Genomic DNA, 15679 nt, shown 5'->3' with positions numbered 1-15679 from the left:
GTGTCACAGTGTAAATTATATATTGTCCATTGGCCATCACAGCAGTGTTGACTTCAGGGGCAGGTTTAAAGGGATGTCACCAATGGAGAAGGCGACTTCCACCCCTATTGGAGAAAATTGATGCGGGGGAAACTCACTGATATCTAGTTTTTTTACATAAAGATCATGGAACGCACTGCAAACGTGGTTGTTAGCTATTAATTTATGGATGTTTCCTGAACACTGGTTGCATAACAGCTGGAAATATGTGCAACGAAAGTGAAAAATAAGCGCAAAATGACAGTGTACAGCCTTTGTCAAAAGTTCGGAGGCTAAGGGGGCTTCAAGCTGTGTTGTGGGGCTCTTGTAAGCACTCCTGGAAGTCCTAAGTTTAAGAGGCACGAGATTGAGTGCTTCTCGAGAGTTCCTTTCACCTTCGCGAGACCTTAAGCATTGGCAGTACATAAAGAGGTGCATAGCACAGTTGGGAATATGAAACCCTTGACTCTTTACTCCTAACAAGGGTGTACTATCATTACAAGAAAAAGAAAGGCAGCACTTGATAGTCACATTATCTGTTCATTCATAGGTAACGCATGAAACACACGTGAATCAATGTGATGGCAATACCAGTGTTATCTTTTTGTAGCGTATTGAAGGGTTTTGATAACTGATAAGAGACTGCTTGTTTGCCATAATTTTCTCCAGGGGTTTTATGTGCCAGTGCAGGTTGGGAAGCACTGTGGGATTGTTTAAATTTGTTTTGCGAAATAGTTAGATCCTGCGGGGATAACAGTTACACTTGTGTCACATAGCCTGCTGCTGGCTGGCGCTCGTCACAAAGGAACGATTGAAGGGTGACTTCTTACCTTAGAAACCACTGAGCCAATATTTATTTTTTGCTTTGCAGGTTTTGAAAGAAATCGAACAGTACCGTGAAGAAGCAATAAAAGGTTGTGCTGAAGTTCTCGGCATTCTAGAGAAGCGTATATCTTAGGAGTGGATGCAGCAGCTTACATGTTACTTAATGCAGGTCATTCCCTCCTTGTACTTCCTTCAGGGCGCACCCGCGTGTGTTTTTATGGGAAAGGCATAACTTTTGAGAGGCATTTTACAGTATAATATACACATATACACTTTTATACCTGATGGATTTACAGTTTACTCTCGTACTGCAGCTTATATTGCTCCCTGACTGCATTTGAGCGCACCTGGCTGGGTGCATAAAGTAACAAACGTTTGCAGCCTTTCTCAGCATTTTGCGGGCAAGGGCTGTAAAAGTCACAGTTTTATGTATGCGATGAAGTTACTGGTGGTGAGTAAAAAAAATCGGTAGTTTTATTTTTGCAAAGATGTTTTATTCCTTTTAGTGCCCCTTTGCGGCATTGATAATTATGTGCAATAAGACTGCGAGCCCCCCAAAGTTGCCGTGACAAGCCTGATAAGCATAACTCTGTGAGAAAAAACGCTTACGTCCATTTATTAGAAATGATATGGCAGGCATAGGTTTATACTGACAGTTGTCATAGTGGCAAAGTTACTCGTTGTTTGCAACTTATTTAGCTTTGGAAAAGTCCACATTCCTTGAGCCCTACATTTTGATTTTTTGTATTCATTATTTAATTTCAGACAGTTTACACACTTCTGTTACTAGCACGTGAAATTTCATGTAGCTTAAATGACAATATTTGGGAGTTGTGTCAGTTTTTTTACTTGGGATGCAATCAGTGACCTTATTGATGTAGTTTAATGCAGGTGGGTATATCATTGCTGCAGTGTACTAGTTGCTAAACTCAGTGTCCTGGTTGAGATTTGTGCTCAACTTGCAACTTGCATGCATTTGTGACTATTGCTTTGACTCAAAGTCTTTCATTGGCAGCGTTGAAGCTGTATAGCTTGATTTGTATAACTTTTCAGAGAGTATATTAGTGCATGTGACATGATTTTGAGCTGATGCATTTGTTTTTCCTGCCACCACAGTGTGTGAAACTGGAAGTCCATATAATGTTAGCGCACTTTCAAACAATCTTCAAAGCAATAGTTTGGCACTGATTTCAAGGCTGAAACCAAGAAGGTTATGCATAAGAGGCTGATGTCGTACCACTTACTCCCTGTATTTAAACGTTCCTTCAGTACTGCATTTCATGCAAAGCAATGACATCACGCAATATTTTTTATCACTGAAGAGACAACTTGTACTTTTGAGCACTACAAATCTCACGTGATGATATTCCTTACCAGAAACTACAGTAAAGCCTTGTTTTAAAAAAAAAAAAAAAAGAAAAAAAAAAGAAAGAAAAAAAACAGGGGAAAATCTTATTATCCAGGAAAACCTGTGATCCAAACTGCCTGATTTTGAAAAATGTAACTGTTGAATGAGGTACAGGTGCGGACATAAGTAAACGGAGCACGCTTTTTAGTTCAAATTAAAATTGCGCCTTCTGCACTGGAGATAAGAAAACAGTATTTGTCCAAGTGAAAGGGCACTGGTGTCTACTACCGGTTCGCAGATAGCACGACTGCCAGTTTCAGTTATGCAACTCGTGAGAAATGGTAGCAGAAAATAGCATGCTCTAATAGAAGAGACATCTGGGTGAGTTGGTATGGTGACATGATGAAAAAACAGCGCTACAGACGTTGACAGAGGTCAAGAACAAACAGGACGGGCGCTGACTTGCAACTGAAGTTTATTGAAAAAACACAGAGTATAAATAACCCAGCCAAGCAGCACCAAACCACACATTAAACAAAAAAAGAAAACCAAATTATGATGACCCCACACACACACAACATTCAAGAAACCCAACCTCATTATCTGTTAAAGCGATTGACGGTTCACTAACACATTTTTCACCCAATCGCATGATATGCCTGGCGATTGGGTGAAAAATGTGTTAATGAACCGTCAATCGCATTAACAGATAATGAGGTTGGGTTTCTTGAATGTTGTGTGTGTGTGGGGTCATCATAATTTGGTTTTTTTTTTGTTTAATATGTGTGGTTTGGTGCTGCTTGGCTGGGTTATTTATACTTTGTGTTTTTTCAATAAACTTCAGTTGCGAGTCAGCGCCCGTCCTGTTCATTCTTGACCTCCGTCCACGTCTGTAGCGCTGTTTTTTCATCATAGCATGCTCTGTTTACTTTTGTCCGCACCGGTACAAAGGCTTTTAGAATTGAGTCTTTCACTGCATAAAAGTGCACGCATATCAACATCAAATGTGAACAGGTCCTTGTTTATCTCCTGCAGAATTCAGCCTTTAATTGGGTTGTATTAAACGTGGAAGAAATTTAGTAACAAATCCGGTTCGTAGAAGGCAATGACGAGCTGTAATCGCTCCCTTGGTTGCTTCCCGATGCTTCGCCCCCTTACACCGTTAATACGTGGAGAAGCCATAACGATGAATGACAGTCGCAGCGTTTTTTTAATGCTGCATCCTCCAGACCTGGCCCGCTAGTATGGAGGCGAATATTTGTAGTTATTAAATAGTTCACCCCTATACTCCCAAAGCACCGCAATGATGCCACCGTGTTTTTCTTCATAAAGTCGTTTCCGCTGGAACGGGTACCTCGTATCTTAGCTCGTTGGCTTTTGTTGATGCTTCGCCCCTTCGCACCTAGGCGCTGCAGAAAAGCGACTGTGGCAGATGAGCGCCGTTGATCAGTTTTTCATGTCGTGAACGTTCGTTGGCACTTGTCCGGTTTATCACAAAACGTATTATAAAACCACAATTTGTAAAAATCTTGAACGTAGTAACCGAGAAATAGTGTTATTCGGAATGTATTACCCGAGAGAAAAATATTGCAACTCTATGGAATATTTTTTACGGCCCGCGATTTTGAGCATATCAAATAGGAAATCGTATGAACCGGGAATGTATCAACTAGGTTCTATTGTATTAGCTGACCGTCCAAAATGAACATCAGCACAAACAAAACAGTATTATGCACTGCAAAACTGCATGTTCAATTGTTTTTTTTTTTTTACACCGTGCATTTGTTAACTCTCAAATGTGGGTTCTGCTGACATCTTATCGTGGTGGCAAAAGTAAGTGTTACTAGTGCATTGAGTTTTTCGGGTGTGTGTCCTGCCCATCATTTGTCATACACTACCATGCTCAGCAAGTGCAATCTGCGGCAAGCCCACAAACTGTGCAGAGATGACGAGGAGGCAGCATGGCATTAAACAAGAGCATAGCAGACAAGTTCAGTGTGATTTTTGTGGTTGTGAACAGCATCCTGTCACTCTCTAACCTGAAGATGCACCCCCGGTGATACAAATATATTTTTATCTTAATGTGTGCTCAGTTTTTATTTTTGCCCTATATGCATGTCTGCTTTGTGACTGCAGTTGTAATGTGTTTTATGCCAAACTGTGTGATCAAACAATCCATTTGTACAAGCAATAAAACATGTGAAGAATGTAAAGAACCCTGTGCATATACTGGCTGCTGTGTATGTTGCTTTTCAACTTGCATGAGGTGGCAGTACTTTTTTTTGTATTTATTTTTAGTGTATCAAGCAAAATACAGAGCAGTTTTTGGACCTGTAGCCAGTGGCGAGTTAGTTACAAGGTAAAAGCCTTGTGCATTATTTATTTACAAGACTTCACCATTGCAATAGCACACATGACAGATATTTGCATATGTCAACTGTACTTTATACCCTGCTGCATATAGCAAATGCACTTCCTTTTGTACCTCGCCCGCACATCCTCGTGTTCCACTCTACTGTACATGCCTCGCCTATGTATAGACAACAAACGCCACTGTAATCAATGGACTGCACGACTCCTCTTAGCACAGGGAAGGGCTTCAGATTTATGCACGAATGTGTGCTTGTGCCAAATGCTAAACAGGCTGCAAAATTATTTTCTGTCTAATTTCCGAGCTCCAAACATAGTGCAAGACAACAATACCTGGCCAACAGCTGGGTCCAAATTCATGGTATGTGTTCCGTGGATATTGTTTTGAATTTTGTGCTTTGAATATGCTGAGGTAGTGTTAGAAGCAATATAGTCCACCTATTTTTTATAACTGTTGATTACCTCTAAACTATTGTATACTACTACTCATTATTTCGATGTTTATCAGGTTCCATACAAAAGCAATAGGAAACTGTTGTGAAATAAATTCTTCTCTATCATGCCACCATTAACTATGCATACCAGATGCACTCGGGATATTGTTGTTTCGAAGGATTAGCTAAAATTTCTGGCGTTTACACTGGAGTGAGTTGGAAAAAGAGAACGTGCCACCAAATTTGGTCTATATCCCAGATTTTATATCACTGAAATAAAGTAACAATAAATTTGCAATAGTTACATAAGTTAATATGCAAACTGTGCACCTATGTGTACCTGCGCGTGCATGCGTGCGTTCGTACGCGCATCTTTAGTCGTGATTGTTGGTTTTGAGATAATTTTGCTGAATAGGAGGCATTGGCGCTGCAGACAAAAATTTTTCTGTTGCTCCCTTTTATTCTTTTTCTCCGTTAGGACGCCGTGCTATCCTATGCAAACAAACATGCCTGTTCCATATCATCGTCCTCGCTTCCCTATTTATTCCCACTTGATAGCTACTTCGCCGCATGACACTATCGCCTAACAGCAAAGTGACTTTTACAGGAACCCTAGGCGGTCGGTAGTGTGTGACATTTGGTAAACTGAAAGAGAACTCGCTAGGCATCACTATGGGCATTGCCGTCCTAGCTTACAACTTTGGGCTTGGATGTAGTCGTGCGATCTCTTGCACAGGCTGACAGCACAAGACAGTATCAGCTTTTGCCTCCAACAACGTAAAAGATAATTCGAAATATGGCGCTGTCCACTTTCGATTGTATTCAATTTAGTTCGCCCTGAAAAATGTACTGAGTAGACCGCGTCATTGTTACAGCGCAGAAGGTGGTAACATTGCTGACAAAGGCACAGTGAGTCGTGCTGCAGTATGCGTGCTACCAAGGTATCGTAGCCCTAGCTGTGACGAGTTGCCCTCTGCTGTTCTGAATAATGTACAACGCCTGTACTGCGCACACAGTTGCGAGCTCTTGTGTAACGATTCGCATCTGAAACAATGGCATTTTACCCGAGAAAGAAAGCGTTTATGGAATATATAGCCGGGGAGAGCCTTTTCTGCATCTTTGTTCACCATGTTTCACTCCGTTTCTTCGCGGTCAGTGTCCCCGATCTTCGGGAGGCAAGAGTATTATTTTGCCCACGTTTCTTCTCTCCACAATCTGTTCCATGGCCTTGGCAGCCTGCGTCAGAAGGAGTAACAATAATCAGCAACAAGTCGTAAGGGTTGAAGTAACCTAGCTGTCATATCTAGAGACTGAACCTCTTTGCCTTTGGGCGTCTCATCTTGCCCAAAGACAACCCATCCGCACTGTCGCTCGGGGGAGAATGCAACGTCCAAGAGCGGTGCAGGATCGCTACCTTCCGCCGCCCTCACTGTTTACAAAGGGTTCCGAGCTCCGGAGGATTAAACAACCGCGGCGCTCTCGCTCGCACTACGTCACAAGGACTACACGCGCGCCACTCAACCTGCGGGACAAAGCGCAGCTAGGTAAAACCCCTCAATAAACTAAAAGTAGCGCCATCTCCTCTCCTCCTCCGGCGGCGCCGCTCCTCCTCTCGCATTTCGACCGTGGCTCCACCTACGGGGTGCGCGACTAGCGCGCGATCTCCGGAGCAGGCGCCCTTCACAGCCGTCTCGATCAGCGCCGCGCGCGCGCCGATCGAAGCGGCCGTGCGCCGGGTCTCACCAGAGCTTTGCATTTTGTCGCAATGTGTTCAGGTTAAAATATTACTTCCTGCTGAAACATAATTACCGAATGTTGACAGGGATTTCCCGCCAGAATAGTTTCAGCTGTGAGTGTCATACACCACATATACGCGATTTCGGCGTTGGTTCAACTCGCCGTCATCTCCGTGTGTCCGTAGTTCGTCACATTTGGCCACTCAGCGGCATGCTTTATAAAATTTGTAACTAGGCGGCGGACAGGAACAATTTTGGAACAGTCTGTGTATGGTTTCTTTGCAGCGTTGACTGGATTGCGAGCTGCCGGTAAACTTGAGAAGTGTGGCAGCAGCTGTCTTCCATGTATTTTCAACTTCAGCTGCAGATCAAATTAACTATAGGCGGCGGAAGCTGCAGTCTGTGTGGAGTCTTTGCAGCTTTGATTGACTTGTGAACTACCGGTAAACTTGGGGAGGGAGGTAGCAGCTATTTTTTTTATATTTGGCGTTGAGACGGTGCCGTGTTCAGCTGCCATGGTGTGTCACCATACGTACACGATTTTGGCGTCGATTTAACTCGCCTTCACCTCCTTGAGTCCGTCAGCCGTTGACAAAAGTGCGCAACATGCTTGAAAGAAACTTAACTAGGCTGCGGAGCTGCAGTCTGTGTGGTTTCTTTGCAGGTTGGACTGAATTGTAAGCTGCCGTGAAATTTGAGAAGCGTGGTAGCCGCTTTTTTTTTATATTTTGCGCTGAAACGGTTCCGTTTTCAACTGTCAGTGCGTGACACCATTTGTACGCGATGTCTGCGTTGGTTGAACTCGCCTTCACCACCGTGCTTCTATCAGCCGCCGGCCAAAGAGCGCAACATGCTTGAAAAAAAAAAAATTAAATAGCCAGCGGGAACGATTTAGTAGCAGTCCGCGTGGCAGCAAAACACACGGCGATATGTGCCGCGCGCGCGCCACCAGCCCCGCTGGAAAGGAGGAAGCTGCACGCCCAGCAAAAAAAAAAAGCGCGCGCGCACACGTGACGGCGCTCGGCCAATGAGAGGGTCGAACGACGAAGGAGAGCGCAGGAGAGGAGGCGGGCGGCAAACTTCACATGTTGGCGCTACTTTTAGTTTATTGAGGGGTTTTACAGCTAGGCTTCTCGGTGCGCGCTGGCTTCGCCTACTGTTCATACTAGGAAACTAGGAACTTTACACACGCGCCTCTCTGGTGGCGATGCATCATGCACGCATCAGTTTCGCTTGTGCTCATTTAGGTTCGGTTTCGGGTTCTTTCTTCGTCCCGGTACCAAGGTCACCTGCGGCGTGTCCTCAATGGCGAGGAAGGTATAGCCCTTGCTTAAGAATACATTCTTTCACAAGAGCGCATCTCATATCGATATGGTGAAACAGCCCAGGAGGCACAACGTATTGAACAACTCTTCTACATAAAGAGACGTTCAGACACTTGTCTTCAAAACTCGAGCGACATGCTTCGCCGTGCGTCACTGCGCACATACATTACCGTTACTTTTTGGATGGGTTCGAGTATACCGTGTTTTTCGGACTCTGTCCGAAGGGCCTTTACTTACACTGCCTCACTAGTCCGGCTATGTCGACCCCACTAACTACAGCGCAGTTGCCACGCGAGATGACAGCGCTCGCATGGTGTCCTGTGTATTTACTACGTTCCATCGTATTTTACAACACGTAGCGTGTTCTTTTTTACGCTATCACTGTTATTGCGGTACCGATCGCGGACGTTTAGTACTAAGAGAAATGCACGCACGTCTTTGAAGGACCACTCGGAGTCGATGTGCGGCTTGATCTTGCCCTGCTCATAGAGTTCGGTGAGTCGCTGCATGACGTCCAACATGCGCTGCGGGTCGCCCTCGGAGACCGCGGCGAGGCTGAGGCCGCACACGGCATTACTCTGCTTGCACAGGTTTAACACGTTCACCAGCTTGGTCTGCCACCAGGTCTTGAACGCCTTCCACGGGCTAAAGTACTGGCCCCACACCATGCCAGACAGGCCTGCGTGTGGTGGGATGACAACCGCCGCCTGGCCGTCACATATGTACACTAACAGCATTTGTCAAAAGTATAAAAGGGAGGTTGAAAGAAGGAGGGATTACCGAGCGAGAGGTTAGTGGCGTGCGCCCAACCTTCACCCGTCATTCAGATAGACGGGCCAGTGAATGCCGTCGTGGGTACTGACGTCACCGTCCAGGATCGGCGGTCAGAGTAGAGAGCAGGGAAATTGGCTTTCGAAGGGAAACATGAGAGTGCTTTGATTTAATTTTTGCTGCTTTTCGTCGCGCGCATCGCTGTAGTATTTTGCAGAGACTATCCGATATCTGATCGAAACTATGGGCTTGTTTGGTAAAAAGTCATACCCTGATCAGTGGTTCTTTAGAAGGGGTTCTTTATAACAGGTTCTTTAAACATTCAAGTTCTCAGCTGCATTTCCTTTCTGTTTTGTGTAATGTTCCCTGCCCCATTCGTCAGCACAGGTGATGTGTTGAGGTAGGGCCTCACATTTTTCGAGTGGGCCACGGGGCCATTATGGGATGCGACTGCTGTGGGTGACGCTCTGTCACCGGTCCTTCGTAGTCACGTGATCTCTGTCATGGCGTCACTGCCTTCATAAATCGGGAAATTTCGTCTCTGACGGCGGCCGGTTTTTGGTATGATGAGCAAGTAGAAACCCAAATTTGTACCAAGGGGGCTGTTTTCCAATTTGACTCTTGTGCATGACACCTGTGGGTGATACTTTGTGACTAGTCCTTTGCGGCCACCGAACCTTCAAGGCTTCAACCCTACCTCGACCAACCAGGGATCGCTATGACGGCGACGGAATTCTGGTGTGACAGGAGCTCGAATGCTATCACATTAAAGCCGGTTGGCAGCATATTTTCGCCAGAAACTGTACTCCTGGGAAGAGAATAGGATGGTCTGTGTTTTTATATGGAAGGATAAATGAGATAATGCACAAAAGTGCGGACGGTGCATCATGGGCACACCACAAACGCACTCTCAGAAGTGCTAGGCTAGACTGTGACAAACTCTTGAAAAATAAAGCATAAGTTTCGCATTATCGCGTCGAAAAATGCCATGTTTTACTTTAAAGACCACAAAGAATTCACCACCGTCTCGAAATAGGCATAAAGCCGTTTTCATACTATAGTATGCCTCACCTCGTTTTCATGCATATGGGAGTACCGCAGAAATACGTAAACTTTGACTGAAGTCTAAGCGTCGCCCTTGGTGTGCGTGTCGAGAAGAGTAGCTTTAACGCCATCCTTTTCGAATGGGCTCACATAACGATCGCTATGCAGCGACAATCCACCGCGGTGTAGTATTTCCCGTCGCTTCCTTTTGCTCGCAATACCTTGGAACTAACAAATTGCTAACAAATGACGCGATCTAGAGAAGAGGTATACTCCCTAAATTGTTGGAACAGTGAGTGCCGAATGCGGCTCGTTCATGGTTCAATTACTTATGCATGCACGCGCGTACAGCACGTCATATATGATACGCGATCCTGAGCATGTACACGCATCGCTCTCATTATTTTGCTGATTCTGCGTAGCTTTTCTTGTCGAAAAAAGTATGAGGTTGAAACGCTTGCTTTACGCACACAATTCGCTCTAAGAGAGGGAGAAGAATGACAATAGCATGTCATGGTCACGCTTTACTTTACTATCTCTACATGACCATGACACAAACCGAGCGCGTATGCGAACTTGCTCAAACAATAAAAATAACGAGAAAGCTGACCGATGTGAATGGCGCGTCCCATGGGCTTGAGCAAGGTCAGACCACGGGTGAACTCTCCTCCAGAGAGGCAGTCCAGGATGATGTCAACGCCTGCAATGAAGCGCCACGCCTCGTCTCATCAATGCGCGCCTTTACTTATTTTAAACTCACGCCATGCGACGCACACTCGGCAACGAGGCGTTAACAAAACTGACGTAAGCGCACCGAATCTCCACTTCAGACGACCAAGCATGGCATTCACAGGAGGCAAAACTTCAGCACAAATTCGCGCTAGCGTCGCTATCCCGACCAAGAAAAGCCAAGCTTAACCTATTTTGATAGTTGGCTGGGCTGAGCTTGGGTTGTACATATGTGACTTTCGCGGTCCAACATCGACACAACAGCCTCAGCCTTTCACGAAATACCAACGTCTGCACGAAGTACTGCCAGTTGTACCCAACACTGAAACAAAAAAAAAAAAAAATGCCGATGATTACGTTACTTCTTAATGCGAAATTTTAGCGCAGCTCATCAGCTGTTCCAGCTTTTTGATAGATCGAGGCAAATATTTCCAGCAAGATATGTATGTACAGACAATTTTTGTTTTTATTTTTCACGCGTATTCTTCCAAGAAACACTCCACTAACAGTTCTTAGCTGTCATGAAAGAAGCTTTGTGGTCGGAGAAATGAAGGTTGCGGGAGGCAGCGCGTGGGCCCATAGGAGCATTGGACGACGAATAGATAGCAGCGACTCACTGATGCCGCTGACGTCGCTAGCGAATCACGTACCTGCGTTTCGACTTGGGATGCACGCACCGTGATTCGCTGATAGCGAGCCGGCGCTTCGGCAACCGAATAACTTGGAGAACACCGTCGCCGCCACGCAGAAAGGGGGGGGGGGGGTACACATAGCGGCAAACGGTGGTGGCACTGCACTGGCAGGAGCGCGCAGCAATCGGATAACACGCGCGGCCGGTTATCATGTCCACAGGTATCGTTCATGTCCAGAACAAATGTGCAGAGAATGCCCCGGGTGTTTGCGGTATTCATATGGGGATCAACTTGGGAGAGGGTCGGCTCCACCAATCTTATTCATCCGGTTCATGATGCAGGACTTGGTCTTTCTCATTTGTTTATAAGGCAGATAGTGTCGAGTTTTTTTTTTTTTTCTCTGCGTGACCAAAGTGATAGTTTTTTTTTTTTTTTTTTTTTTTTTTGCGTACAATAATGCACGTTCGACAGGCAAAAGTGCTTCCTGCATTTATTGCCACCACTATTGATTTCATGAAGTTGTTTCTGTTGTAACTCAGTCGGACGCCAGGGTGGAACTGAACAATCTTTATTGATGCACAGCCGTTTTTATAGCATGAAGAACGAGTGATACGCCCACCGCTACTTGCGTGGCTGATAAGTGATGGCGCAAGAAATGCAGTGTCGTGACGATGCGATAAAGATACACTACATTCCTTTCCCCTAAGATTATTAACACAATCATGATGTTGGCTAATCATTATTGCCGTAACGCACAACAGGTCGTCGAACACGTGCTGATCTTCTCGGTTCGATTGATTCCTGTGTAGCTTGACCTGAACGTGCTTCCGGCGTTGCTTCCGCGGTGGCAGGCGATTTCTCTGGCCGCCTGGCAGTAGGAGGGAGCCTGACGTGGTAGTCCGCACTTGTGAGTTGGTCAGGCTCGGGTCTGGTCCAGGCGCACCTCAACTGGTTCCGGTGCCTGTGATGGCGCTCACCGTTGTCCAGCAGAACCGTGTACGACACAGGGCCTCTCACAGCCACAACCCTGGCCGCTTTCCACCTTGGACCTGGACAAAAGCTTTTAGCATAAACTGAGTCACCGACACGAAACCTTTTAGTATCTGGCCGTGGGAGCTCAGGCACGTGTTGCCTATCCGGATGAAGCTTGTCCAACGCTGTCCTCAGCCTACGCCCGAACATCAACTCTGCCGGAGATTTCCCTGTGATGGCATGCGGCGTCGTGTGCTGTTTAAACAGGAACCGCGAAATCTTGCACTGCGTCGACCCTTCCTGCTGCTTCTTTAATGCTTCTTTAACTTCTCTTACCATCCTCTCCGCCCTGCCGTTGCTGGCTGGATGATAAGGTGCAGTGAAAACTGCACGCACACCATTACACTTCAAAAATGTTTGCATCTCTGAGCTTGTGAAGGCTGTGCCGTTATCTGAAACGATAACATCTGGCACGCCATGAGTCGCGAACATCTTTCTTAAACTGGTGATAACCGCCGTAGCCTTCATGGAAGGCATGATTTCGACCTCTGCCCAGTTGCTATATGCGTCCACTACGACTAAAAATACTTCTCCCTTGACGGGGCCCGCGAAGTCAATGTGTAGTCGACTCCAAGGTTGATCTGGCTTTATCCAAAAATGCACTGGAGCCTTCGGATCGCTTTGCCGATTACTCTGGCATGGTTGACAGTGCCGCACGAATTCCTCAATTTCGTGGTCCATTTTCGGCCACCACATGAGTCCTCTAGCTGAAGCTTTCATGGCACTCATCCCTGGGTGATTGGCATGCAGGAGTTGAAGCACCCTTTCTCTAGCTGCGTTCGGAATGACTACGCGATTCCCCCACAGTACGCAATCACGATGCAGAGACAATTCAGTCTTCCTCACCTCGTAAGGCGCGAACTTGCTGTCCAGTTGCGTTGAAGGCCAGCCACTGAGCAGCCATTCCTTTACCGTGGATAGGACTTTGTCCGTCTTGATCAGCTTTGCGATGTCCGTCGCCTGCAGTGGCGCGTCTTCAACAGCTTCTAACAGCAGCACGTCTCCAGGTGGTTGTGGCTCATCTTCGTCTCCCGGAGCTGGCAGACGACTAAGTGCATCGGCATTGGCGTTGTCTTCGCCTCGTCTGTACTCCAAGCGATAGTTATATGCAGACAACAACAAAATCCAACGAAGCATTCTGGGCGACAGAACTTCGGGCACTCGCTTGTCTGGGTTAAACAAGCCGAGTAGCGGCTTGTGATCAGTTATCACCGTAAATTCTCGTCCTGCCAGATACTGGTGGAACCTTTTTACGCCGAATACCACAGCCAATCCCTCTTTATCAATTTGGGCATAGTTTCGCTCACTACAGCCAAGAGTTCGTGAAGCATAGGCAATAGGCTGCTCTTTTCCATCATCTGCACGATGAGCTAGTACTGCCCCCACCCCAACAGGAGATGCGTCGCAACACAAAACCAAAGGACGCTTGCTGTCATAAGGAGCTAGTACAGAGTCTGAGCTGAGCAATTGTTTCAGCTTGTCAAAGGCACATTGGTGCTCACCTGTCCACTCCCATTCATGGTCACGATCGAGGAGTCTGTACAGTGGCTCGGCCGCTTCCGTCTTTCCCTTGAGGAAACTGCTGTAAAAATTGAGCAACCCCAAGAAAGCTTGCAGCTCTCTCTTGCTCTTGGGCGCCGGCGCTTGCTGGATGGCGTCCGTCTTGCTTTGACCGGGGTGTATGCCTGCGTCATCAATCTTGTGACCCAAAAATTCAATGCTTGTTTGTTTGAATTCACACTTTTCTTTATTTACTCTTAGCTGTGCCTTCTGAAGACGCTCTAGTACGGTCTGCAATCGCTCGGCGTGCTCCTCGGCATTGCTTCCAGATATCAAGATGTCATCGAGATAAGCTTTCACGCCGGGAATGCCTGCTAAGAGTGTGTCGATGACGCGTTGAAACACCCACGGAGCCACTGAGATACCAAAAGGTAAACGTTTAACCTTGAAAAGTCCTTTAATCGTGTTAACTGTGAGCACCTCAGCCGACTCGTCGTCTAGCGTAAGCTGTTGATAAGCCTGGGCTAGATCTAGCTTAGTAAACCACTTGCTTGAACCCAAAGTAGTCAGCATTTCCATTGTAGTGGGCAGTAGGTACCCGCTGTTTTTTAGAGACTTGTTTACTGTGCTACGATAGTCGCCGCACAAACGCAAAGTGCCGTCTTTTTTTCTTACCACTACCAGTGGCGTAGCCCAGTTTGAGTATTCAACGGGTTCCCATACGCCTTGTTGCACCAAGCGGTCAATTTCTTCGGCCACGGCATCCTTGAGTGCCAGTGGCACTGGTCGACTTTTGAGAAACACTGGTTGGGCGTAGTCTTTCAGCTCGATATGAACTGGGGGTCCGTTGAAGCCAGGAAGGTCCCTGCGAAACACTTCACAAAATCTTGAAGGCACGTCTTCCACGCTCATTTGTTGGATTCCTCGCAAGCCAATGCCTAACGGAGTAAACCAGTTTCGTCCAATAAGGCTGTTGCCTTGCTTCTTTACTACCAGCAAAGGTAGCTTTGCCTTCCGGCCTTTGAATTCCACAAAGACTACTGCACGACCCAAAACAGGTAACGCCTCTTTGGACCATGTTACGATAGTTGTTCCGGAATCTTTCAGCGGAATTTTACACCCGCTTCCCTCGATTGCTCGAAATGTGTCTTCACTCACAATTGAGCACGACGCTCCGGAATCAACCTCCATCGGGACTTCATGCCCTTCAATTACGACTTGAACAATGAACTTCTGGTCCTGCTCATTCACTTCGCAGAGTGAAAATAATGCACTCATTTCGTACACGCCCTTGTCGTTATTTGCCCTTTTTTCCTGACGTATGGTCTTCCGGGCCTCTCTAGGTTCGTCTTTTGAACGGCAAGCCTTTGCTATGTGGCCAACGTTTTTGCATTTGAAGCATGTCGCTTTTCTGAAACGGCATAAATGAGGAGCGTGCTTACCGTTGCACCGGTAGCAGTTCCAGCTCTCTCTCTTGAAGGCTTGTTTCGGGCGGGTTACTTGTATCACACCCTGGTTGTCCGCTGTCTCGTCTCGGCCTTGCTTCCGTATGTCTTGCTGTTGCTTGGCTGTTGCTTCTGCGGTCGCGGCCAAGTCGTATGCAACCGTAAATGTAAGGTCGCTTTCTGCGAGTAGTCGCTGCTGAACTCCTTCGTTTTGGAGACCACATACGAAACGATCCCGCATCATGATGTCCAGTGGGAGTTGCTTGTCGCTGAACCCGCAGTCTTCGGCTAGCTTCCGCAGCGCCGTTACGTAGTCCGCAACAGATTCCTCGGCAGCCTGGTTTCTTCTGTAGAACAAAAATCTTGCGTACAGCTCTGAAGGCCTCGGATGCAGGTGCTTGCGAACCGCTGTCTTAATTTCATCGTAAGTTGCTGTTGTCGGTCTTGCTGGCTTCACCAAAGTTACGATG

General features: G+C 46.6%; 2 protein-coding genes across 3 annotated transcripts in view; one reads left to right on the top strand and one right to left on the bottom strand.

Moving 5' to 3' along the window:
* Positions 1–4416, top strand: part of LOC146199705 (formimidoyltransferase-cyclodeaminase-like) — a 28879-nt gene extending 24463 nt beyond the window's left edge. Inside the window, exon 13 of the mRNA XM_084595195.1 lies at positions 890–4416. Within this exon, the coding sequence (XP_084451321.1) occupies positions 890–976 (87 nt within the window). The 3' untranslated portion in view covers positions 977–4416. The remainder of the gene's footprint in view (positions 1–889) is intronic.
* Positions 4417–4477: 61 nt separating this feature from the next.
* The window catches only part of LOC146199703 (NADPH-dependent quinone oxidoreductase VAT1-like), a 63583-nt gene continuing 52381 nt past the window's right edge, over positions 4478–15679 (bottom strand). For both annotated transcript variants that reach the window (XM_084595197.1, XM_084595198.1), the window contains exons 5-7: positions 10482–10571; positions 8491–8735; positions 4478–6231 (exon numbers count right to left, since the gene is read on the bottom strand). In XM_084595197.1, coding sequence (XP_084451323.1) covers positions 6148–6231; positions 8491–8735; positions 10482–10571 — 419 coding nt within the window. In that variant the 3' untranslated portion in view covers positions 4478–6147. The remainder of the gene's footprint in view (positions 6232–8490; positions 8736–10481; positions 10572–15679) is intronic.

Source organism: Amblyomma maculatum, chromosome 2 (genome assembly GCF_055883805.1).
Source record: "Amblyomma maculatum isolate TAMU_Amacu chromosome 2, ASM5588380v1, whole genome shotgun sequence".
NCBI lineage: Eukaryota > Metazoa > Arthropoda > Arachnida > Ixodida > Ixodidae > Amblyomma > Amblyomma maculatum.
Note: the sequence above shows the minus strand (reverse complement) of the source record. Positions and strands in the feature narration are given on the sequence as shown.